We start from the raw sequence: 25,304 nt of genomic DNA on the forward strand, positions 1-25,304 counted from the left end.
TACGTGGTGGTTGGAGGGGGGTAGTGGTGGTGACCCAACCCCAGTCAGTAGAAACGTTGAGGAAGGTTGTCTGGGATGCCCTTTAAGGTCCCTGCAGACCCCCTAAGACCCCGCAGAAGCTCTGGGGAGTCCAGCTCTCTTAGGCACAACCTCAGAGGCATCTCAAGGAGGATGAGGAAGTTCATTTGTCAGAGGAACCACATAGAAAAGTGACACCTGGAGGTGAGTGAGGTCTGGTCTCAGCTCATCACTGATTCAATGACTCAGTAAATCTTAGCTCTCAGACCACAGGGGCTGGCAGGACATTCTCTCATCACAAGATGCGGAAGTGAGGCCCCCCCGACGGAAGTTCAATGAAATCGCTCCAGACCACAGAGCAAATCTATGGCAAGGTCAGGGTCAGGGATAAGGAAGCTAGTACCTGCAAAGCACCTAGTATGTGCCAGTCCGGTGCTAGGCACCGCATACACCACATCACTGACTGCAAGTACAGCTTCATTTTGCAGATGAGCAGACTGAGGTGCAGATGGCACGACTCTTGTGCCAGGTCATGCAGAGCTAGGGCTGGAAACCTCGTCGTGCACCACTTTCGGGTCTGCGTTTAAGGGGGAGGGGGGGGAGGGGGGGCGTGTCCAGGAGAGTGAGAGGACGGCGGGGCTGTGTTTCTGGGACTTTCCTCTCTGAGGTCTGAGGCCTGAAATAGTTGCGCTCCAGTGGGCGCCCCTAGGCTTGGCCACACTATCTGCCCCGCCCGCTGCGGGGAGCGGTCTAGACACAGATCCCCTCTCCCCGCATAATGGCGCGAGCCTCGCCAAACGCTCGGAGCGACGTGAACGGGCCCCGGGGTACCCCGGCGCGCTGAAGCTGGCGCCGCTGCTGCGACGCAGCCTTGTGGCCGTCTACGGGGACGCTTCGGCTCACTCCTCCGCCTTCCTGCGCTCCCAGCGCAGCTACTCCCGACGGCAGCGGCGCAGAGTGTGGCTGCCGCCGCCCCGCGCCAACCAATCAGGAAGCAGAGGCGTACTCCGGGCACGCCTCCCCTATGACGTCACGCAACCGCCCAGGAAGCCCCGCCCGGTGGCCTTACCTGGGAAAGGTCTTGGGAGAGGGCAGTGGTTGTAGGCTCTCGAAGGGTGAAAATAGTGAAAATAACCGCCATGTGAATCGCACACATTATACCTGCCCTGAGAAATACAGTCAGGGTAAACAGTTTCCTAATTTTAAAATGTGCTTATTCCCTGAATCGCTCTTCAACCACCCATCCGTCCGTCTGTCCATCCATCTGGACCATCCACTCAACCATAGCTATTGGGCACCTCCTGGGTGCCAGGAGCTGAGCTGGGTGCTGGTGATTAATAACGAGGAACCTTGTGCTTGTGTTCACGGAGCTCGGAGGCTAGTGAAGAAGTCTGACAGTAACAAATGCTTATACCAATCATGCTTTTATTACAATCGTGATCCATTCTAGGAACATAAGGTACAGGCTGCTGGGATAACGAAGTGTTTAATTTAGATTGGGGGCTCGGGTCTCTGGAGAAGTTACGTTCGAGCTGACTCCTGAAGCAACAAAAGTGTTCCAGGCAGAGGGAAGAGCTTGTGGAAAGGCATTGAGGTTGGCAGGCACTTAGAGGGTTCTGGAAAGGAAAAAGAGGTCAGCATGGCTGGAAAGAGTTGGGGGAGGGAAAGCGAGGTGAGATAAGACTCTGGAGCTTTGGAGGAACAGATGATTCCAGACCTTGAAGTCCAGAGTAAGGGAGTAGAATTGTATTTTAAGTGTGATGGGCTTAAAGCTGGAAGGGGTGGGGTGGGGTGGGGGGTGTCACTTTGTCTTGCTTTAAGATCTTCCTTGCTCTGTGTGGATAATAGACAAGAGTGGACACTGGGAGACCCATTAGGAAGACCTTGTAGGTGTCCTCTAGGCCTGAACTAGATGATGAGAGGGGGGCCATGTGGGTGGAGAGTCGTGAACAGACTCAAGAAATAATTAGGAGATAGGATCTACAGGCTGCCTGGTTGCTGGATTGAGTGCAGGCAGATGGGTGGGACCAAGGAAGATTAAGATTAAGTACCTTCATTGGACAATTATTTATACAGTCTTCTCTGGGTGCCAAGTACTGTTCTAGAGAGACTGTCGAGATTCAAATCCTGCCCCTGCCACTTGCTAGCTGTTTATTTTAGGGAAGTCATTTAACCTCTCTCTGCCTTGATTTCTTCATTTATAAAATGTGGATTCTAATAACACCCCAGAGGATTGTAGTCAGGATTAAATGAGTTATAAATGTAAAACCTTGGATCTGGAGGTCTGGGACTGGGCTCTGGGGCTCGGTACTTGGACTTGGGGCTGAGTGCTTGGGCCTGCTTCTTGGAGTAATCAAGCCTCCATTTCTTTACTGGCCTTATACAAATGAACCTGCCCCTAACTTGACTCTCTTCTCAGTGGCTTCACAGCACATGGTAAGGGTGTGACCCTACCTGTCTGCACTGTTTGCTCCACGGAGACCTCAGAAGGAAGGGAAATAGAAGGCTGCTCTGGGCCTCTTCATGGACCCTTTCTGGGGCCCCTATTTTTTTCTGCCTGAGCCAGGAAGCCCACACTCCCTTATCTTCTGCCCCTCCCCCACAGCCATCTGCTTAAAGGAAGTGGCTCTTTAGTTCTTCACAGGAAGCCACAGGCCTCCTCTGCTTCAGCTCCCTCCAGCTACCACTGACCCAGGCCCTTTCCTGGCCCAGGCCCCCTTCAAGGCTGAGTCCAGAGATGCCCTGTACCTGGCATCGTTCTCTGCTACCCAGTCAAGGAGACTGTTCTTTTCATGTCCTTGTGTGGACTGTTCTTTTCATTTCCTTTCAATCTCTGTGGCCCAGGTCTGGAAAAACAGGCTGTAGACCTGGAGGTGAGACCTGACTGTAGAGGGTCCTGAATGCTGTGCTCGGGAGTTTGGAGATCCCAGCCTTGGAGGACTAAGGGCCTGCAAGGGAGAGGAGAAGCAGGCCCTGCAGGGATCCTCAGGACTGACCATTCCCGTGAGCTTCAGGAGCTCCTTCTGTAAAGCAGGGGCAACGTCTGACTCGCTTTGGTCTTCAGCATCCATGGTGCCGTCCGCCCCAGGGAGAGCTGTTGGTAATTGGGGAGCGGCTCAAGGATGATGCAGGCAGAGGGAGATTCAGGGTAGGACTGCACTGCCACCTGGTGGCCGTAGCCGCACATAGCACCATGGGATGGTAGGAGGTCGGCTCTTAGAGGGAGTGAGGGGACTTTCCAGGGTACCGACCGGGCCAGGAAAGCCCTTAACGAATAAAAGAAATCCCTACGGATTTTATTAAAGAGAAAGACACCTCCAGCTTGAGCGCTTGGGAAAGACATTCTAGGTCCAGATGAGAGTCTCACTGCTCCCCTCCTCCATTTCACAGACTATGACACTGAGGCCCAGAGAGAAATGATGAGGACAGAGGACCTCAATGTTGTTTTCCATAAAGTCAGCCACGCAGATGGGATCTATTTTTGGACTTGCCTCAGGGTGTGGTCCCAGAGTGAGGATCTGCCCTGCTGGTTTCTAGTCACCCTCATTTGTGACCAAACATGGCATCCTCGACACCATCACCCACCTTAGTCACCAAAGTTGGCACCACAAGGTGGCTTTTGGCAGCTTCTAAAAATAAAATCCACTCTCAGAGGGCCTGGATCAGACAGGACCGAGAGGATTCCGAAGCATGTGCTTCAGACTCAGCAGTTTTAGACCAGGAAGGACCTCAGAGATCATAATATCTGAGCCCCCTTATTTTAAAAGCAAGGAAGCTAAGACTCAGAGAGGGCAAGTAAGCTGCCGGAGGCGCCCCCACCCTGTTGCTGGGCCGGGACTCAGCGTTTTGTCTCTCTGAAGGCCATTGCCAAGGAGGGGTCTGAAAGTGCGTTAGCATCTCCTGACTTGCTGCCATTAACGGATTCGGGTTTGTGTCCATCATTCTGCCTCACACGTTGTAGACGGGATGATCGTGGTCCATGATGGCTAACAAGGGCCAGGATGGGTGAAAGGAGACAGGGGCAAGGAGGGGGTGACAGGGAGGGAGAAGGAGTCCATGGATACTTTGGGGGGGCTCCTAGTTTGTGCACTGTGGGCTCCAAGGAGGTAGGAACTGGGTCTCTTTCACCACAGTGTTCTCAGCAGCTGGCACAGTGCCTGATACAGACTGAGTGCCCAGGAAATGCCCGCAGAATGAAAGCAAGGACCCATGGGATCTTGTGGTAAGAAGAGTGTCCCCTTAGAGATGGGTAATTTTCAGTGTCATTCAGCCTGAGAAGTGCTGAGGCCTCAAATCTGAAATCCTGGGGGCAGAGCTGTCTCTCTCTGGCCTTGACGCTGTTCACGGCAATAAGATGCCAAGGGAATAATTGTGTGTGTGTGTGTGTGTGTGTGTGTGCGCTCCTGGGGGCAGGGCGCCAACCTTGGGAGAAAGGAAGAACAGGGTCTGTGAGTTCCAGAAAGTAAACCCTGACCCCAAAGTCACATGACCTAGTTCCTGGTTGTTATTTGGCTATTTCCTCTCTGCTTTCTGCTCTAATCTTGCAAAGGAAGAAACTGAGTCGCACGATGTGACGGAACTCGTGTTAGGTCTGTAGGACTCCAGAGGGCATTCCTAGCTACTATGCTCCACTGCCTTATGTGAAAACCCCAGCCTCATCTATGCCGGAAAATGCTGAGTAAAAGGTTAGGGGCCTGTGTTTACTCAGACCACAGTGTTAAAAGGAGGTCAGGCCCCTCATCCCCAGGCCTACATGGGAGTGACAGTGAGTATTATCAAGGGTCCCCAAGGGAAAGAACAAGAGGTCCCCATGAGATCTGGTGAGGGTGATGGGACAGACAGGCAGATGGAAGGACTGACCTCAGGTTCAATTCTACCCACATCTATTAGCACCTATACGAGGCCTGTCCCAGGCACTGGGGAGAAGAGACAAATTAGAGACAGCACTCTCCCCGAAAGTGTTGAGGGACACACATTCATGTCTCTGGGATATCAACCTTCTAGACAAACTGGGGTGCAGGCTTCAGTAGAGTGTGATGCTCGAGACCCCGCCTTCCTCTGCAGGCAGAAGTCCGCTGTCTACCCGTCTGTGGATGGCCCCAGCCGAGGCGGGACTCTGCAGAGGTCCTATGGTAAGTATCAGGGGACCCAGCCCAGCTTTCGCTCTGGGACACAAACCACGGAGAGTGTGTGTGGAGCAGCTGGTGCCTCTACTACTTTTCCACGAGCAGTGCTTCTCGGGGCCTGGGGCAAGCCAGCGGGGGCAGACAATTGCCATCTGCCCAGATGGCGTTAGATCTGGGGGCAGGAGCAGGCAGGAGGGGACCTCTTCCCCGCCCACCCACACACATTGCTAACTGAAGACGAATTTCTGGGTTATAAGTGGGGGAGGCCTGAGGACAGCCTACGTGGCCCTTTTGTGACAAGATGTCGTGGTTCGCACGTGACCGCTTCCCAGGGATGCGGACCTCCCAGGGAGGCCAGTCTGGCATAAACCAGAACCAGGGCTGGGACCCTTCTGTCCTCACTGCCACTTGATTTCGAGGGCCTCTTTGGCCTCCCCCTACCTGGGTCCAGGCACCCAGGTTCCCCTGGACAGGACTCCCTAACTTCAGATCTCCCCCCTAGGTCTGGTCTGGCCTTCCTTTCCCACCCGGAGGGTGTAAAGCCTCTGTATGCCAACTGTCCACTTTATCCCACTTTATCTTGGAGGGAAGGAGACCTTGCCGAGGTCCCTCGAAAAGCTGCTGTCACACACTTCCCCAAGGCAAAGGTCTGGCCTATATTCTCCACCTAGCGCTTCTTCAGAGAATGGAGACCCAGCTTCTCCATCTCTGCCTCGTCAGAAAAGTAGCTGGAAGCTTCTCCCACTGAGAACAGACTGAGCTCTGCCTCCCCAGGCACCCTGTGAAATTGAGCCCGAGTGTTCACGCTGTGGCAGGAGGCTCTGCTGGGAAGGAATCCCAGAGGAGGGGATGTCTGAGCTGGGTTACGAGCTTCAGAAGGACATTCTAGGCGGAGAGAACAGCATGTACTGAGGCCCAGAGACAAAGCCACCTGGTGGTGTTCCGGGAGCTGCGGTTGGCTTGAGGGGAGAAAGGGGTTTGGAGGTGTGCGGATGAGGCAAATTGGAGCCAGATCTTGTTGGGAGACTCACGGAACGACAGAGTGTTTTCTGACAGGATTTTATTCTGCTTTTTCCACTTAGGTCATTGATGAGCGTGACAGAAAGCTCTCGACTACAATTGGAAGGGAGGGTTTTCTGGGAGCCTCCGCCTACTCCTCCTCCACTTCCTTCTCCTTCTCCCGGCTGTTTTCAAGGTGTTTGTGGACAGTGTAGCCCAGAAAGGCACCAATCTTGCCCATGAGGGCACTGCCACCACTAGCCCCTGTAAAGCAAATATAGTCAGGTCACTTGGGGCCCAGGCACGAGGCCTGGGAATCCAAAGGTCTGGAAATCATTAGTTAAGCCCAACCTCTTTATTTCCAGTTAGAGAAACAGAGGCCCCGAGAGGGGACAGGAGTTCTGCAAAGTGAATCCTATTTCCCCCTTGACTTGCCGTCTCCAATCAGAGACGTGTTCCATAGAAGAAGAATACACAGGGGTGCCTGGGTGGCTCAGTCGGTTAAGCATCCACTCCTGGCTCAGGCCACGATCTCACGGTTCGTGAGTTCGAGCCCTCATTGGGCTCTCTGCTGTCAGTGCAGAGCCGGCTTCAGATCCTCTGCCTCCCTCTCTCTCCGCCCCTCCCCTGCTCATGCTGTATCCCAAAAATAAACAAAAACGTTTAAAAACTAAAAATTAAAAAAAAAGAAAGAAAAATACACAGATAACAGCTCATCTTTTCACGTCTGTGGTGAACACACAGTGTTATTAATAATGCTAATAACAGCCGCCTTTGTGGAGACCTCCCTGTGGGGGCTGGGGGTTCACAAGTAAGAGATTTCATCGTGGTCACAACCCTGTGATGTGCATGAGTGCGAGAGTCTTACAGCACCTGACTGTTCCTAGCCTTGCCCCCACCCTACCTCCCACTGTTGGGGTGTGGCTTCCCTTCTGCCCCCTCTGAGAAGGGCTCTATTCTTCTGGGCTGGTTCTCTGAGCTTTTGTCATTCAGAATTGAGAGCAGATGGAAGGTTCAGGAAGGCAGAGGGGAGTCTGTCAGGGGCAACTTTTCTCCAAGATTTTGAGCCCTCAGAGAGAGAGAGAGAGAGAGAGAGAGAGAGAGATGGAAGGAAGCAATGAAAAAGAAAGGAGTGGAGGAGAGAAAGAGAGAAGTAAATGCACATTTTTTTTAATTAAAAAAATTTTTTTGATGATCTCTATACCCAACGTGGGCCTCAAACTCACGACCCGAGACCAAGAGTCTCATGATCCCTTGACTGAGCCAGCCAGGCACCCCAATGCACATTCTTTTAGAAGGGTCATTCTGAACTCTAGCTTTTCCTTTCATGGTGTTCAGGAAATACAATTCAAGACCAGGGCCGGTATGAGATTGAATTGAGTGGGTCACTCCACCTTTCTTTCCTCTTTTCTTTTCTTTTCTTTTTTTTTAATGTTTATTTTTAAAAGAGAGAGAGATTGAGCATGAGCAGGAGAGGAGCAGAGAGAGAGGGAGACACAGAATCCGAAGCAGGCTCCAGGCTCTGAGCTGTCAGGACAGAGCCCCACAGGGGCGGCTGGAACCAACTAATGGTCAGATGGTGACCTGAACCGAAGCCCCACACTTAACCGACTGAGCCACCCAGGTGCCCCTGAGATTTATTTTATTTTTAGGTAATCTCTACACCCAGTGTGGGGCTGGAACTCACAACCCCGGATCAAGAGATGCATATTCACCGACCGCGCCGGGCCAGGCGCCCCTCTCTGCCACCTCTCTTTGCCACTCTGGCTCTCTGAGTTTGAGCAGATTCGTAAAATGTTACATCGAGGATGGTCATCCCTGTTAACAGATGAGGAAACTGAGGCTTGTTGCGATCTGGCCAAAGCATCAGTGAGGCACCCCGCTTTGGTGGCTAAGAGCGAGGAGTCCGACTAGGTTCGAATCCTGGCTTTGGTGCCAACTGACGGGGAGCATTTGAGTAAATTACGTAACCCCTCGTTGCCTCGGTTTCCCCACTGCATGACGGAGATTGTAAGGACACCCGGCTCATGGAGTCACCTGGCCCTGGCATCCCCGCCCGCGGGCCCGGTCGCCCACTCACCGAGGCTCTGCAGCACGGCCACCAGCCCCCCGGCGGGCACACCGCCCCCGTTCGCCACCGCGGAGCAGCTCATCAACCAGGCGGCCACAGAGTTGGCGGCGATGCCCGCGCTCGTGAAGCCCAGAACGGGCAGCCCCGCGGCCAGGAGCCCTGGAGGAAGGGGAGGCGGTGAGGGAGCGCCCGCAGCAGGGGCCCCCACCTTCCGGAGCTTTCCGCCCTCTGGACCCACCTCCTCCGACAGCCATGTAGGTCAGGGCGCCCCAGACCCCGGAGCCGCCGTCCTCCGAGCGCTCTTCTTTTGCCTGTCTTCTTTTGCCTGTCGGGAGGGGACAAAGTGGAATGCGGAGCAGGGTTCCCTGTACTGTGCCTGGTGCTCAGCACCACCCCCATCCTTCCATTTCGGGGAGCCTCGCCGAAGGGAAGAGACTTCATCCAAGGCGCCGTGCCTGGCACATAACTGGCACTGAACACACTTGGGTGGAATGGAGGAATTGATACGTAAGGAGTCGAACCTGGGACTCTGGCTACAGTGACCTGGAGCTGTCCACTGTCACAGCCCTTCTCGTCCCGGAGCCAGGGTTCCTGAAAGTCTACGCCGGGCTTCCGAAACTCTCGGTGTGTTTATCTCCCAGCCCTCCCTGGCGCCAGGATGCTTACCTGCCTCCACCCCGCCGCAGGCGAAGAGTAGCAGGTGGCACAAGAAGAGCGATACCGCCTTCCGCCGCATGGTGGCGCCGCGCGCAGGCTTTGTCACTGGCCCAGAGAAGGGGATGGGGAGATGAGTCTCCAGAGTCCTTTTGGACCCGCGTGGTTGTTTTCCCTTTCTATTCGTGGAGGAGTCCATAAAAAGCAGCAACGTGCTCTGGACTGAGCCCAGGACCCCCCTGAGGAGCCGCGGGCTTTCTGTTTCCTCGTGGCAACAACAGCCACGCAGCAAATAGTTGCCGCCTAGACAAGCACTCAAGACTGTCGAGTTCAAACCTCATGCTCTTTCCATCGTAGCACAGAATAGGAAAAGGCGTATGCCCCCAAACTCACCTCCAGTGTGATCTTTGTCCGTTCAGTGCCTTTTCCTTGAATTAAAAACAACCTCCCATATAGTGAGGACTTCCCACTTTATGGCACGAGGTCAATTATCCCCGTAAGAATCCCTTGAAATACATGCCATTGTTCTCAACCATGTGTTATAGATAAGGAAGTTGAAACCGGGTGAAGTTAAGTAACATTCCTAAGTCTGACCAGCTAGGAAGTGGCAGTCAGGATTCAAACCCACACTTGACTAATGCCCAAACCCACACTTTTTAAAAATGTTTATTTTTGAGAAAAAGGGGAGGGAAGGGGCAGACAGAGGGAGACAGGATGGCAAGCAGGCTCTGCGTTGACAGCCGAGAGCCTAGCGCAGGGCTCGAACTCACTAACCTGAGCCGAAGTCTGAGTTTAACTGACTGAGCCACCCAAGTGCCCCCCCAAACCCACGCTTTTAACAACCACTCCAGATACCTTCATCTGCCCTCAAAGATAAACTCACTGTCACATTAGATCCTGCGTTAAAGGGGTTTCAGACACAGTCCAGTCCTTTGGGCAGGCAAGGTAGCTTGATCTCCATTTTACAGATGACAAGTTAAAGCCCAAAGAAGTGAAGTGTCAGGGTTAAGGCCGTAGACTGCTGCCTTGGTGCCTATAACCTAAGTCTGGGGTTTGGCACCCCAACCCCCTAAAAGCCCCAACCCACCTCCTCAGACCAGTCTTAGCCCAGGGCACTACAAGGGACCCAGGGGTGAAGCCTCCCTGAAGAATGGGTATCGTGGCTCTCGGGGCATAAGGCTCACAGGCAGACAGCCTGGCAGAGGCTTGGCAGCTGACATCCATACTTCCTGGCTTTCGGGTTTACCTTGGAGGAGGGGAGAGGAGGAATCTTCCTTCCCGGAGCCTGATGGTAGATGGGAACAGCAGTGAGGTTACAGCTCTGGGGCTGAAGGCTGGCTTTTTATAATCACATTTGGACTGCCTCCTCTCCTCCCCAGGCAACCAACCAATCCTTGTCAGACTTTCCATTTCCTGCACTCATTCTGTAGTTTCTTTTCTCTTTTCCTCCAGCTCTGCTCAGTGACAGAATCTCTACCGTATCCATTAACAGAAACATGTAATTCAAGCCAGGGATTTTCTGAATAGCTGAGAGTATTCAAAGCAGATCATGCTAGAGCGGAATCCATGGTCCTGCTGGGCTTAGTGAAGCCGGAACACCAGCTCCTCTTGGGGCGCAGAAGCCTTTCACAATTCAATTCAATTCAATTCATAATTATGCCTACCATTTATTGGGAACTTTCTGCATGCCGGGGCCTGTGTAAAAGGCTCTATAAACGTGATCTTTTTCCTATGCCACAACAGTCCTGTGAAGTATCTATTGTTTACAATCCTCATTCTGCAGAGGAAGAGATTAAAGCTTGTGGAAATGAAATCACTCGATTCCGTGTATTCTTTGAACCTTTGGTTAATAATGCCTGTAGAAGCACTATGGGTAAGAAATGCAACCTATGGTTGGAGTACATAACAATTCTAAAATTTTTTTTAACGTTTTATTTATTTTTGAGAGACAGAGACAGAGCATGAGCTGGGAAGGGGACAGAGAGAGAGGGGGAGTCACAGATTAAAAAGCAGGCTCCAGGTACTGAACCGTCAGCACAGAGCTGTCAGCACAGAGCCCGACGCAGGGCTCGAACCCAGGAACCATGAGATCATGACCTAAGCTGAAGTCAGCCACCCAACCGACTGAGCCACCCAGGCACTCCAAGTACATAACAGTTCTAGTAAGGATGAATCATTGCCTTCTCCAAAGTGGACCGGGTCGGGGTGCTGATATAACTGACCTGCCACCAGATGGCTAGCTGTTCTCCCTGACTTTTGTTGCTATACTGCTCCCTACCGTTGGCTATTTGTTGGTAGTTGCTAGATTAACTTCGCTGAGAGGGAGCCCGAGTTGGAGGGTCCAATCATAACCTCCATCTTTGCCACCGTGGCCATTCTTTTATGAGTCTTTTGCAAAGCAATAGAGCTGCTAAATTTAGAGACTGGCTGACATCCACAATACGGGACATATGACCATCTGGCTGGACAGCCTCCTTTGCAGTAGATGGTCTCTGGTGAGCATCAATATGAGACACAAAGATCTGCATGCCTCGTGCCTGCTCGTATGAGTCCATCTGTATGCCCCTTACCCAGACCTGTTTTCCTTCGAAATTCTAATCTTGCTTTTTCCATGCCCTTGACCAACTAGCTAAGCCATTTGCCACTTGTTAGGAATTAGTGTCTGTCTGCACCTCAGTCCACCTCTTCCTCCATACAAAAGGGGGACTACAGAGTATGCTGCTCATAGTTTGGCCCCTGAGAGGATTTACCACCGTCCAAGGCTACCCCGAATGGGGCTGTAACAGAGTAGTCCATTCCCAGCTGGTGCTAAAATATCATACTGACCTCTCTGTGAAATGGGTTTGACTTCTTTCCTCTTTTTAAAAAATTTTTTTTAAATGTTTTATTTACTTTTAAGACAGAGAGAGACAGAACACGAGTGGGACTGGGGCAGAGAGAGAGGGAGACACAGAGTCTGAAGCAGGCTCCAGGCTCTGAGCTGTGAGCACAGAGCCCGACGCGGGGCTGGAACTCAGGAACTATGAGATCATGACCTGAGCTGAAGTTGGACGTTTAACCAATTGAGCTACTCAGGCGCCCCTTTCCTCTTTTTTTTTCTTATTAAAAAAAAATTTTTTAAGGTTTATTCATTTATCTAGAGAGAGAGAGAGAGAGTGCGTAAACGAGGGGAGGGGCAGAGAGAGAGAGAGGGAGAGAGAGAGAATCCCAAGCAGGCTCTGAGCTTCACAGAACCCTATGTGGGGCTCGAACTCACATATCGTGAGATCATGACCTGAGCTGAAACCAGGAGTCAGGCGCTCAACCAACTGAGCCACCCAGGCGCCCGACTTCTTTCCTCTTTTATAAATTGGTTGCAGGGAACCCTTCATGAGACCATAGGTATGGGTTAAAAGAGAGGTGTCAGATCAACAGAGTTAGATGCCATGGGAGTCTGAGCTGTTTATTCATTTGATTTACTTGTGTCTTCTGAACCCTATGAGCCCAGCCCTGAATTTACCACCTTCATCATATTGGATTGTTGCTCTGCCTGTCTGATAACATCTAGCTGAAGACATACAGCTACCCGGCATCCAGAGATCCCATTGGGGCCCAGTGACACATCAGGACCTTTTTGTTCGTTATGTTAACTAACTTGGATGTAAATTACCAAAAAAAAAAGTAAATAATAGAAAAAAGTGGGGGAGGGGCGCCTGGGTGGCTTAGTCGGTTAAGGGTCCAACTTCGGCTCAGGTCATGATCTCATGGTTCGGTTTGTGAATTCGAGCCCTGTGTCAGGCTCTGTTCTGACAGCTCAGAGCCTGGAACCTGCTTTGGATTCTGTGTCTCCCTCTCTCTCTGCCCCTCACCCATCATGGTCTGTCTCTTTCTCTCTCTCAAAAATAAATATTAAAAAAAGTGGGGGGAAAATGGACCTTTTTGTTCAAATGGACCATGGTGAGTAGTATGTCCTTACTCCAGAATCTCAGGAGTCCTCACTGCAGCTCTCCTTTTTGAACTCCCATAAACTCCCTATGGAAACGTTTTCTACCACAGGTGCCTCCAGCCACATTGTATCTGCAGGATCATGTAATCCACTGGATTTAAGCTAAACTCCATCTATCACCTGGCCTCTCTCCGTTCCTACTCTAGCCAGAAAGCTATGTTGGTGCTTTGTGTCTCCTAGTTTCTGTGTCAGCGCAGACTCCGTGTCTTTAACGATCTTTGAAAATTGTGAACATTCTTCTTTTCCTAACGCACAATCACCCCGGCAAGTGGAAGCAGATCCCTTTGAGGAAGGATTGAAGGAACATTTACTATATGTAACTATGGTATGACTCACTTCAGAGTTGTTCCTTAATGGGGCAAGGCCTCTCCTATAGTCAAGGGGTTCTGATTCTGTGAACTTAGATCTAGGATCTGGATGAGGGACTGTGATTTTCCATTGTGGAATTAATGTCAGTCTTCTGCTTATCAGGTTTTGATTGCTCTCGATTTTATTTTTACTATTCCTTTTTTTTTTTTTTAGAGAGAGAGAGAGCACAAGCAGGGGAGGGGGGTAGAGAGAGAAGGAGAGAGAAAATCTTAAGAAGTTTCATGCTTAGGAGGGAGCCAGATGCAGGGCTCAAGCCCATGACCCCGGGACCATGACCTGAACCAGTTAAGAGTCGCATGCTCAACCTGAATGAGCCATCCAGGTGCCCCAGCTCTTGATTTTTTTTTTAATTAATTTATTTATTTTGAGAGAGAGACAGAGTGCACACATCAGGGAGAGGCACAGAGAGGGAGAGAGAGAATCCCAAGCAGGCTCTGCAGTGAGTATAGAGCCCAACGTGGGACTTGATCTCATGAATCACGAGATCATGACCTGAGCTGAAATCAAGAGCTGGACACGTAACCAGGTGAGCCATCTAGGCTCCCCAGCTCTTGATTTTTTTTTTTTTTAATGAAAAATTGACATCTCTCTGGCTCAGTCGGTAGAGCATGCAACTCTTGATCTTGGGGTTGTAAGTTCAAGCCCCATGTTGGATGTAGAGATTACTTAAAAATTAGATATAAATAGAAAGATAGATAGATACTGAGAATTACCCAGTCTGTAGAGATTACTTAAAAATAAAATCGAAGGAGGGGTGCCTGGGTGTCTCAGTCAGTTAAAGCATCTGACTTTGGCTCGGGTCATGATCTCACGGTTTGTGAGTTCAAGCTCCATATCAGGCTCTGCACTGACCTTGCAGAGCCTGCGTGGGATTGTCTCTCTTTCCCTCTCTCTGTCCCTCCCCTGCTCTCTCTCTCTCCAATAAACAAACAAACAAACAAACAAACAAACAAATAAACTTAAAAAAATAAAATCGAAAGGGGGCACCTGGGTGGCTCAGTTGGTTGAGTGTCCAACTTCAGCTCAGGTCACGATCTCATGGCTTATGAGTTCGAGCCCCACATCGGGCTTGCTGCTGTCAGTGCAGAGTCTACTTTGGATCCTCTGTCCCTCTCTCTCTGCCCCTCCCCCGCTTGTGCTCTCTCAAAAATAAACATGTAAACAAAACAAATAAATAAACAAAACAAAATAGAAGGGCGCCTGGGTGGCTCAGTCAGTTGAGTATCTGACTCTTGATTTCAGCTCAGGTCATGATCCCAGGGTTGTGGGATCGAGCCCTGTGTCCAGCTCCATGCTGAGCATGGAGCCTGCTTGAGATTCTTTCCTCTCTGCCCCTCCCCTACTTTCTCTCTCTCTCTCTCAAAAAATAAAACAAAATCATATATATGTATGTGTATATACATGTGTGTGTGTGTGTGTGTGTAGAGAGAGAGAGAGAGGGCTACCCAGTCAGCTGTCCATCCATCCATCCCTCCCCATAGTCAATTTGCCATAGGTCCCTGCGGATCAGGGCACCCTCATTGTCGCTTTGAGCTTGCTGCCCATGATAGAAATCATATTGACCTGGCCTTGGATGCTACATTTGGCATTCTGGAGTCCCAACATGACTATTGATATTAGGGATCCCAGTTCCACGGCATCATCTCCTACGCTTCTCCTCAGCCTACTGAAGACAGACACCACTGAGCTAGAGATGCTGCTGTCCCCTTTCTCAGTGAACCCCTTATCGCCTTAGTAAAAAGAGTGTCCTCTTGGCCCTTCTAGAGAACATAGTCAGGTGCTGAGCTCTTAGATCTTTCATTCCCACCTCCTTGAAATTTCTTTCTTTCTTTTTTTTTTAAGTTTTATTTGTCTAAGTAATCTCTACATCCAATGTAGGGCTTGAACTCATGCTCAAGAGTAGCATGCTCTTCTGACTGAGCCAGCCAGGCACCCCTCTCCCTGAACTTTCTGACCTCTTCTTAAGCAATCTACCATGGAAGTCCTGGCATCTTGACCTCATTTGTTGTAAGCCATCATCCTGCTTTACAGAACAATCCTTGCAAAGTATTAAACCATATTTCAATTATTTCTTGCTGAATAACAACCCCCCCCCCCAAAAAAAACCTTAAAGATGTAGAACAACAGCAATTTATCATTTCTCACAATTCTGCAATCTGGGTTTGGCTTAGTTGGGGGTCCATATGCTTCATGTGGTGTTTGCAGGTGTTTGTGGGAGAAGAAATATCCAAGGTGTCCTTTTCACTTACACAAATAGCACTTCAACTGGAATGGATGGAACAGCCAGGGACTGGCCAGTTATCTCTCTTAATATGGTGTCTCCACATGGCTGGCTTGTACTCCCTCACAGTATGAGGGTCTCGGTGTGGTTGGACTTCTTACATACGTGGTAGCTGGCTTCTAAGAGGGAGGAAATGGGAACTGTTGATCTTCTTAAACTTTAGGTCTGGAACGAGAACAGTGTCACTTCTACCATATTCTCTCTCTCTCTCTCTCTCTCTCTCTCTCTTTGAAAAGCACTCGTTAGTATTTAATGAGCCTCCCTCTGTTGTGGCTTTAAGTTCCCAGGACACATGCCCCCTCCACACCTTTAATCTTCTCCTTGGCTCTTCTACTGAAGAATTTGGCCTTCACGAAGACAGGCTGTTTGGGGAGCTTGCCCTTTCCCAAAACTCTGTAGTAGCCCGATCGCACCACATCGATGCGAGGACTAGCTCCTGTCTTGTTTTTGGCAGACATGGGTATGTCTGCTCAAGGACCAAGGTCCACAGTTTATCAAGGTTGACAGTTGGGCAGAAGCTCTGGTTCCTCTCTAAGTGGTGATGCCTCCTACCAACTTTTCCAAAGTAGCCTGGGTGATATTTGTCAAGGTTGATCCTGTCATAATGCATGCCACCAGCATGACCCTGGCCTCCTGGGTGTTTCTGGTGCTTGCCGATGTGGCCATGGCCATGGCTCACGTGGCCCCGAAGTTTCCGGGTCTTCCTCAGTCTGGATGGCATATTGGCAGCCCAGATGAAAGAGCTGCCATATTTTGTTAGTTAAGGCAGTTTACAAGGCCAATCCAAGTTCAAGGAGAAGAGGAAAACAGACTCCGTCTCTTGATGTGAGGAGTGGCGTGTATATAGAGGAAGGGAAGGAATTGATGGTGACCATCTTTGGAAACTATCTACCAGAGACCAGGTCTAGCTATCCTTGCAAGATTATTGAAGGCTGAGGGGCACCTGGTTGGCTCAGTTGGTGGAACATGTAACTCTTCAACTCACCCTTACGGGTTTAAGCCCCACATTGGTTGTAGAGATTACTTCAAAATAAAATCTTTAAAAAATATATTGAAGCCTGAGTTACGGGACAGTGGTCCATGATGATGTGTTCCTTATTAGCCAGTCTTCTATTCTGCCATGCTGCCCCTCACTGCCATGTCCAAAACCCCCAAGATCTCTCCTACATATATTAGCTAGGTCTTTTGATTCCTCTGATGTGTAGCTTATTTTTCCCAGGTCTGGACTTAAGTTTTCCCACTCAGGATTTGCCAGGAACTGACCCTAGTTATTTGAGGAGGTAATGGGAGCAGGTTTTGAGGAGAATAAGTGTCATCTTATGAGGTACCTGCTTCATGTGAAATTATTGCATAGTCTCAAGGAAAGGGGAAAATGTTCTTCCTTGGCAAGAGGGCAGGGGTGGCTCTCCCACCCAGGAAAACTCAGGAGAATTTATGAGATAAAGGCTCTTAGATTTGTCTACCCTAATGTCCCTATCCCGGGTCTCAGGGTCCTACTCTTTCCTTGTCAGGACCTTGACTCTGACATAGGAGGTGGGCTAAAGTTGCACATTTAGACTTCTTTGCAACCATGCCACTTATCACCTGCCTGATCCTGGATGTAGTTTTCTACCTACTCTTTCCTGCACCACAAGAGAAAGCTTTCATAACTGTGATGCCCACTGAAAGCCAAGGTTAGTACCACTGCACGTGCTACCAGCAATGAGATCCCTACTGCCTTCACATAAGTGAGAAGAACCACCACAGACTCACACTCTGAAGGCCTTTTTTCTAGGACCTCTTCTGGTACTAAATGTCAGCCTATGTTCCCTAGAAAATGAATTGAAGCCTGAATTGAAGGTTGTATGCTAATGCTTTCTTGGGAGTTGCAATCCCCAAAGCCAGGGGAAAGGAGAAGTGAAACGGAGAAGGAAGGAAAGAAATACAAGCTGGCAGCTGGCCAGGGTCCCACAAAAATCAAAGCCATTTGTTCAGTCATTTGGGATCTCTTCAAAGAGGTCACACAGAGCCACCATGTCTTAGAATAGTCCATAAGAAGGAAGGATAGGGAGGAATTCACCTCTCAGCAATTTTTCATTTTTCATTGTCTAGTCTCATGGTCATGAACAGGGTCCTAACAGTCTGAGCTTTGGAATCGTGTGAACTCATTCCACTGGGCTGTTTCTGGGCAAGCCAGAGCCTTTATGAGTCCAGATGGGTCAGACGTGAATGCCAAAGCTTCTCTGATTCCACTATAGCAGGCTTACTTGAGTTCATGCCAAAGGCTAGCATTTGCCTCCTGATGATGCTGAGGCATCCGGTAATGCCAAGGATATTGACCGCTGGGAGACATCTAAACTGAGTCTGGGACAGTTAAAATAAAGACTAGCATTTACTTAGAATGAGATGGGAAGGATTTGAACAGAGGGACATGTCTGGCAAATTTTAACAGGTTGACTCTGGCTGCCCAGGAGGGCACGGACAGAGTCAACTGCAAAAAGTCCAGGTATATTGACCAGGGTTGTATCAGAGAAGCAGAACCATTAAGAGCAATATAAAATTGAGGTTTTATTATAGGTATTTAACCTTACACAATTATGAGGGTTGGTTAAGCGGTTTCCACACAGTTGTTACTTGTGTATCCGGTGTTGAGCTAGAAATCAATAAGGCGGTTCTGAAAGATGGACACGAAGTCGTGGATGTCAAGGTCAAACTGGACCCCTGAAGATGAACTGGAACCCACAAAGACAAGCTAGGCCTCCTGTTGGTCTCTCCTCACCTTCAAGCCTCCATTTTGATGACCAGTGATAGAAGCTGATGCCCTTCATAGACACACACAGTTAACCCTGGAGCTGGAGAAGCGGAAGGTAGAGAACCAGGGGTTGCTAGAGGACATGTGGGCCTGGCTGCTGCCTGACACTGACCAGGGGAGCCAGCAGATCGGAGAAAATGTTCATGAGCTACAGCAGCATCCGACCCTGTACCAGCCTTCCAAGAGTAAGCTTGGCCGCAGCCTCACTTCTGCCTCCAAATCCTGCCTAAATCTCTCTCTCGGGGGCAAATTCTCACCCAAAACTACACAAGAAAGGGAATTCTGGGAAACACAGTTCCAGCTCAGCTAAGCTGACAAAAACAAATTCCACCACACCAGGCAAGCAATTAGGATGGCTTGAACCCTAGAGTATTGGGAACAGGGGTGTGAGAAATGCTTGAATTCTGGAAGTATCTTGGATATCCTCACTATTCTGAATCCATTTGCTTTCTGAGCTGGGGTGGTGAGTTCTGAGGGAAAATTAGCATGTGTTGAGTGAAAAGGAAATGTCCACCATTCACATCTACAGAGCCTGGGACAAGGGTGTAAATGCACCTGTTACATGTGTAAATATTTAAAAACTCCAAATGAAGACACAACCTATCATTTGAAATATATTCCATCTTTATATCTTAATAGACCTTCATAATGACAAAATAAGAAATATGTGTAGACCTATAATTTTTATATGAGTGAAAATCTATCAAAATAAACGCCTTTCATTATCATACCACCTATCTGGGTGTTCTCGTGATGGACTGGAAATATTTGGACAAGGAATAAAGAAAACATATACATAATTAATGAATTATTTTATATTTATTCCATATAAAAGAGAGAAAGGGCTGGCCTGTAGCTCACAGCTAGACCATGTTATTGAACATGAATGATCTCACAGAATACCAATCTCAGATGTTACTCTGAGACCATGATAAGATGAGACAAAACAAGGCTACTTTATATTTTATCTTAACACAGACGACAACAAAGTCACTGTGCCTCCCACAAAATATCAAACTACCCTTTTTCCCTTCGCTAAAATGAGGGACTGCTACATCTTTTTTTAAAAAGCTTTTTGGATGCTTATTTATTTATTTTGAGAGAGAGAGAAAACATGAGCAGGGAAGGGCAGAGAGAGGGAGAGAGAGAATCCTAAGCAGGCTCCGTGCTGTCAGCGCAGAGCCCGAGGCAGGGCTCCAACTCATGACAAATCATGAGATCATAACGTGAGTCGAAATCAAGAGTCGGGGATGCTTCACTTGATCTTAGACAAAAGGCCGAGAAGTGATAAGAGAGTCGGGGATGTTTAACCGACCGAGCCACCCAGGCGCCCCGAGTGCCTGCTACTTCTTAACGGTTAGCTTTACCCTTGTGCTAGTCTCCTATCCCTATGGATAAGATTTATGTATTGAGATTCCCAGTCATAGAATTGCCCTTGCTTTTTAACATCCAGAACGTGACCACCTTGCTAGACTTTCCCCCAAGTCATTCACCACCAGGCCTGATCCTATAAAAGGCTATTTGTAGGGGCGCCTGGGCGGCTCAGTCGATTAAGCATCTGACTCTTGATTTCGGCTCAGGTCAGGATCTCCCCTGTATGTGAGATCAAGCCCCACATGGGGCTTTGCCCTGAGCGCGGAGCCTGCTTGGGATTCTCTTCCTCTCTCTCTGCTCCTCCCCTGCAATACCCTGTGAGATATCCCATGATTCCCAGTGGTGTCACTTCTCACTGCAATGAGTAATAAATCCAATTTGTTTATCTATAGGTGTGTTTCTACTGGTCTTTGGCTGAAGAGCATTAACATACTTAGAATATATTTTTCTTGATTTCTTTCATCAAAATTACTAATCTTTTTAAAAATTTTAAATATATATTTTTTAAACATTTATTTATTTTTGAGAGGCTGAGAGAGGCAGAGCACAAGCGGGGGAGGGGCAGAGAGAGAGGGAGACACAGAATCCAAAGCAGGCTCCAGGCTCTGAGCGGTCAGCACAGACAGAGCCCGACGCGGGGCTCGAACCCACGAACCGCGAGATCATGACCTGAGCTGAAGTCGACGTTTTAACCGACTGAGCCACCCAGGCGCCCCTAATCTTTCTTTCTTTCTTTCTTTTTTAAGTTTTTATTTAAATTCTAGTTAGTTAACGTACAGTGTAGGTGCACCTTTTGTGCTCATGCTCAGTTCCTGGAAATCCCCTTGTGGCTTCTGAGCCAGCGTTGCGGCCAGGCCTTTCCTGTTCTGTTGGCCCTTAGAGGTTGCTCTGAAGGTGTGGCTGCTAACCCTCCAGGTGGCTCGGAGGGTATGGCCGGGATCTGCTCTATCCCTCCTCGCTCATGCCTAACTAACTGCCTAACATTAGTTTCAGATGTACAATATAGCAATTCAACACTTGCATACATATAATACCGGGTACTCATCACGAGTGTATTCCAATATTTCTTAATCATCAACATTTTCACATAATTTGTGTTCTTTTTGTTTAAAAAAACGTTTATTTGTTTATTGGGGGGGCAGAGAGGGAGGAGAGAATCCCGAGCAGGCTTCTCATGAATCGCTGAGATCATGACCTGAGCCGAAATCGAGTCGGATACTTAACCGACTGTCACCCAGGCACCCCTAATTTGTGTTCCCTTCACAGCATTGGCAAGCGATAGCCTATAGGCCAAATCAGCCCTGCTGCTTGTTTTTGTAAACAAAGTTTTATTGGAACACAGACACATTCATTCATTTGTATATTGTCAATGGCTGCTTTCATGCTACCATGGCAGAGTAGTGACAGAGACCATAATGGCCCACAGTGTCTAAAATATTTACAGTCTATCCCTTTACAGGTAAGTTTGCCAACCTCTGGTCTAAAAAAATCAAAATTAAAATGTAATTATTTTCCCAGTCACTGGAGCCTGGGGCTCTTGATCTTAGGGTTGTGAGTTTGAGCCCCACTTTGGATGTAGAGATCACTTAAAAAGATAACCTTTAAAATAAATAAATTAATTAATTTCCAAATATAATTATTTTCAAGACACAAAATTTGAATATATTTTTGTCAAAAAAATAAGTAAAAATAAATACAAAAATTAAAAATAAAATCTCATATATATTTCAAAATTCAAAAATTACTCCAAAATGTTTACTTATTTTAAAAAATTTACTTATTTATTTTGAGAGAGAGAGAGAAAGCAAGCACAAGTGGGGGAGGGGCAGAGAAGAGGAGAGACAGAATCCCAAGCAGGCTCCAAGCCATCAGCACACATCCCAGTGTGGGGCTTGAACCCATGAGCCATGAGATCACGACCTGAGCCGAGATCAAGAGTCGATCGCTTAATTGGCTGCGTCACCCAGGCGGCCACTCCAAAATATTTCAATCCATTAAAAATAAAAAAGCCGGGGGCGGGGGGCGCCTGGGTGGCTCAGTCGGTTAAGTGTCTGACTTCGGTTCAGGTCATGTTCTCACAGTTTGTGAGTTCAAGCCCCACGTCGGACTCTGTGCTGACAGCTCAGAGCCTGGAGCCTGCTTTGGATTCTGTCTCCTTCTGTCTCTGACCCTCCCCACTGTGCTCTCTCTGTCTCTCAAAAATAAATAAATGAAAAAATAAATAAAAAACCAAAACAAAACAAAAAGCCGGATGCCTGGCTGGCGCAGTCAGTTGAGCGTCTGACTAGGTCATGATCCCAGGGTCATGGGATTGAGCCCCCTGTCAGACTCAGTGCTGAGCGTGAGCCTGCTTAAGATTCTCTCCCTCTCTCTCTCCCCACCCCCCCTGCTCTCCTTGCTCACGCTCTAAAATAAAAAGAATAAAAATTTAAAAAGCAAGCTATACACATTAGTATAACACTTAAAATGAAAACTTAAAGCTGATATATTGTTTTTGAAATTTTTATCGAATCTTACTAATTTTTTAAATTAGTGTTCAATATCCATCTAAACGCCACTAGAAAAAAATTGGTACTGTGCTTCACACATGCTACATCTAGATCTCCGCATACCCAGGTGAGTAATAAGATTTGTTCAGTTGGAAAACATCCCTCAGCTGCCATGTGTAACTGTTGTGACTGCCAAGGTAATTTACAAGCATCTCCAGTTTTGAATTGAAACTGGAAGAGAAACAAGAAAATGGACACTAGGCACTCCTGGAAAATGATATTTTGTTGTGCCATAATTTATTACATTCATGCTATCAGAGAGAAAACTTTTGGCACAGCAATTAATTTGTCGCTCTCTTACCTAAGCTCTATCCTTCGGTCTCCTGCAGACGCTGAAGCCGCGTTTGTCTCTGATGTTGCCAGTGACACAACCTGTAAACCTTTACAGCAATCGACGCAACTCGCTTGTGTTTTGGAAACACGGGACACAAGATTTTAGAAGCATTCTCTGGGGCCCGACTTGTGTTAATACTAGATGTTTATGATTTGGGTTGTGCTGTGCCAGTACTGAGATTCAGATCCTGAGCAGCAGAAGCACTCGTATGTTCTTTATCTGACGTGTGTTTGTGATATGCAGCGTTCTCTAAAACACAGGGCTTAGATCTAAGAATGGTAGGAGTAGTAAGGTCTCAGGTGTTGAAGGATATTTCACAAATTCTATTTGTGTCTCTTTGGTTTCTGAATTTAGATCACAGGAGTTCAGCTAGCGAGGAATATGTGGTATTTCAATAATAGAACCGATCAATAGCATTTACTGACAGATCCGATGTGAGGTAAGAAAGGGAGGAGTCAAGAATGACACCAAGATCTTTGACCCAAACAACTGGAAAAATGGAACTGTCGTTAACCGAAAGCGAAAGTCCTGCAGAAGGATCTGGATGTTTTTTTGGGAGATCCCAAGTCTGAGATGCTTATTAGACATCCAAATAGAGATGTCAAGTTCAGGGGAGAAGCCAGACTAGAGACAAACTTCAAAGTCATCAGTGGTAGAAAAGCCAAGAGCTACCTGAGATCTCATAGGATAAGGGGAGAAAAAGAAGAAGTCCAAGGGCTTTTTACATTCCCCACCAGTTGCACCCCACACGAACTAGCCTCACCATGCAGACACCGCAGCAACTCACTAGAAGAAATCCGGGTGCTTGGATGTCAACATGGAGCATAGCCACCGGCTGGCCTGGACCATTCGTCCTTTGACCATTATTGTCAGTTTCAGCTGCCGCAACAGAATACCCTAGACTAGGTGGCTTATAATCAACAGAGATGTATTTCTCACAGTTCTGGAAACTAGGAAGTCCAAGATCAAGGTACCAGCAGCGTTGGTGTCTAGTTAGAAGCAGCTTCCTGGTTCCTGTCTTCCCACTGTGTCCTCACTTGGTGGAGGGGGAAGGGAGCTCTCTAGGGCCTCTTTTATAAGGGCTCTAAGCCTTCGTGGGGCTGAGCCCTCATGAGCGAATCACGTCTCAAAGCCTCCACTTCCAAATACTGTCACGCTGGGGATTAGGTTTCAACATGTGAATTTGGGGAGGACATAAACATTGTCCATCGCAATTATATTAGAGAAAAACAAACTTCTACCTTGTTCAAGCCACTGAATAATTTGTTCATTCTTATTGTTGCAGAAGCCTAGTCTTACCCTAAGTGGCAAACCTCACAAGGTTGTCACTGTACCCAACATAGCCCAGGAGCTATAGACAGGAATGGTTGATGGGTGTGGCTCTTCATGCTGGAGGGAGGCGCAGGGAGCAGTGGGACATTTTCCCCAGTCACCTTGAGCAGAGCGGGTATGGCACATATCGCTGGCAGACATGAAGAGGCCTTGTGGTCTAGATGAGGAGGACATGGCAGCGAGCCACATGGACAAATGACTTGACACCAGATGGGAAAGAGGATGTCAGTATGGACAGATGACAAGGACTAGATGATCCTTCCACCTGTGTTTGTGGCTTAAAAACCTCCCAAGGGGCTCCTGGGTGGTTCAGTCGGTTAAGCGTCTGACTCTTGGTTCCAGCTCAGGCCCTGATCTCATAGTTTTGTGAGTTCAAACCCCACATCGGGCTCTGTGCTGATAGTGTGGAGCCCACTTAGGATTCTCTCTTTCTCCCCCTCTCTCTGCTCCTCCCCTACTTGCACTGTCTCTCTCAAAAATAAACTTAAAAAAACAAAAACACACAAAAAAAACCTCCTAGAATTTAGACGCAGCCCCTGGGGAATGTGTGGGGCAGACTCTAAGTCATTTGTGCTGCTACTGTTCACGGTCAACTTTCAGCTTGTATGCTGGATCCCATCCCCACTCACCTACTCAAAGGCTTTGTTCCTGCAAGTCCCTCCTGCATCATCAATCTTCCCCTTTACTGTGATAGCCCCCAGTGAGGAAAAAAAAAGGTAAATCTTCTCTTGACCCCCACAACCTTTTTACATTTTTTATTTATTTTTGGGACAGAGAAAGACAGAGCATGAACGGGGGAGGGGCAGAGAGAGAGGGAGACACAGAATCGGAAACAGGCTCCAGGCTCCGAGCCATCAGCCCAGAGCCTGACACGGGGCTCGAACTCACGGACCGCGAGATCGTGACCTGGCTGAAGTCGGACGCTTAACCGACTGCGCCACCCAGGCGCCTCCCCCCCCCCCACAACCTTTTTAATTATCCTTTTGTTGTTGTGTTCCAAATCCTCTAAATGCTTCCCTATACTGACTGACTCCCACTTCCTCACCTCCCATTCTTTTTTCCTTTTTTTTTTTTTATAGTTTGTGCTTTTCGTTTTTAAGGTTATTTTTTATTTTGAGAGAGAGAGAGCACACAAGCAGGGGGAGGAGCAGAGAGAGAGAGAGAGGGAGAGAGAGAGAGAGAGAATCCCAAGCAGGCTCTCAGCTGTCAGTGTAGAGCCTGACTCGGGGTTCGATCCCACAAACTGTGAGATCATGACCTGAGCTGAAATCAAGAGTTGGACGCTTAACTGACTGAGCCACCCAGGGGCCCCTCTATCTCCTTTTTTCTCCTGCCCCCTCTGTCTTTAACCTACCTCAGTCAGGCTTTTCCTCATGCCAACCCAGTGCAACCACTCTTGCCTGGGTTACCAAACATCCATC

The 25,304-nt window shown here is 48.5% G+C and overlaps 1 protein-coding gene, 1 long non-coding RNA gene and 1 pseudogene across 2 annotated transcripts; 1 reads left to right on the plus strand and 2 right to left on the minus strand.

The window, feature by feature from the left end:
- The first annotated feature begins 1,148 nt into the window (after nt 1-1,148).
- Nucleotides 1,149-4,224, plus strand: LOC122228071. The gene is made up of 3 exons (XR_006206383.1): nt 1,149-1,477; nt 2,863-3,118; nt 4,152-4,224. It is a non-coding gene; the product is annotated as an uncharacterized LOC122228071 (long non-coding RNA).
- A 1,963-nt stretch (nt 4,225-6,187) lies between these two features.
- Nucleotides 6,188-10,219, minus strand: IFI6 (interferon alpha inducible protein 6). The gene is made up of 5 exons (XM_042952931.1): nt 10,115-10,219; nt 8,881-8,976; nt 8,453-8,539; nt 8,224-8,373; nt 6,188-6,407 (listed from the first exon to the last, which is right to left on the minus strand). Exons 2-5 carry the CDS (start codon nt 8,948-8,950, stop codon nt 6,295-6,297), a joined length of 420 nt encoding a protein of 139 aa, XP_042808865.1. The 5' UTR covers nt 8,951-8,976; nt 10,115-10,219; the 3' UTR covers nt 6,188-6,294.
- Nucleotides 10,220-15,778: 5,559 nt separating this feature from the next.
- Nucleotides 15,779-16,224, minus strand: LOC122228649 (annotated as a pseudogene).
- Between the last annotated feature and the right edge of the window lie 9,080 nt (nt 16,225-25,304).

The sequence above is a fragment of the Panthera leo genome, chromosome C1 (assembly GCF_018350215.1).
Source record: "Panthera leo isolate Ple1 chromosome C1, P.leo_Ple1_pat1.1, whole genome shotgun sequence".
In the NCBI taxonomy this organism is placed as follows: domain Eukaryota; kingdom Metazoa; phylum Chordata; class Mammalia; order Carnivora; family Felidae; genus Panthera; species Panthera leo.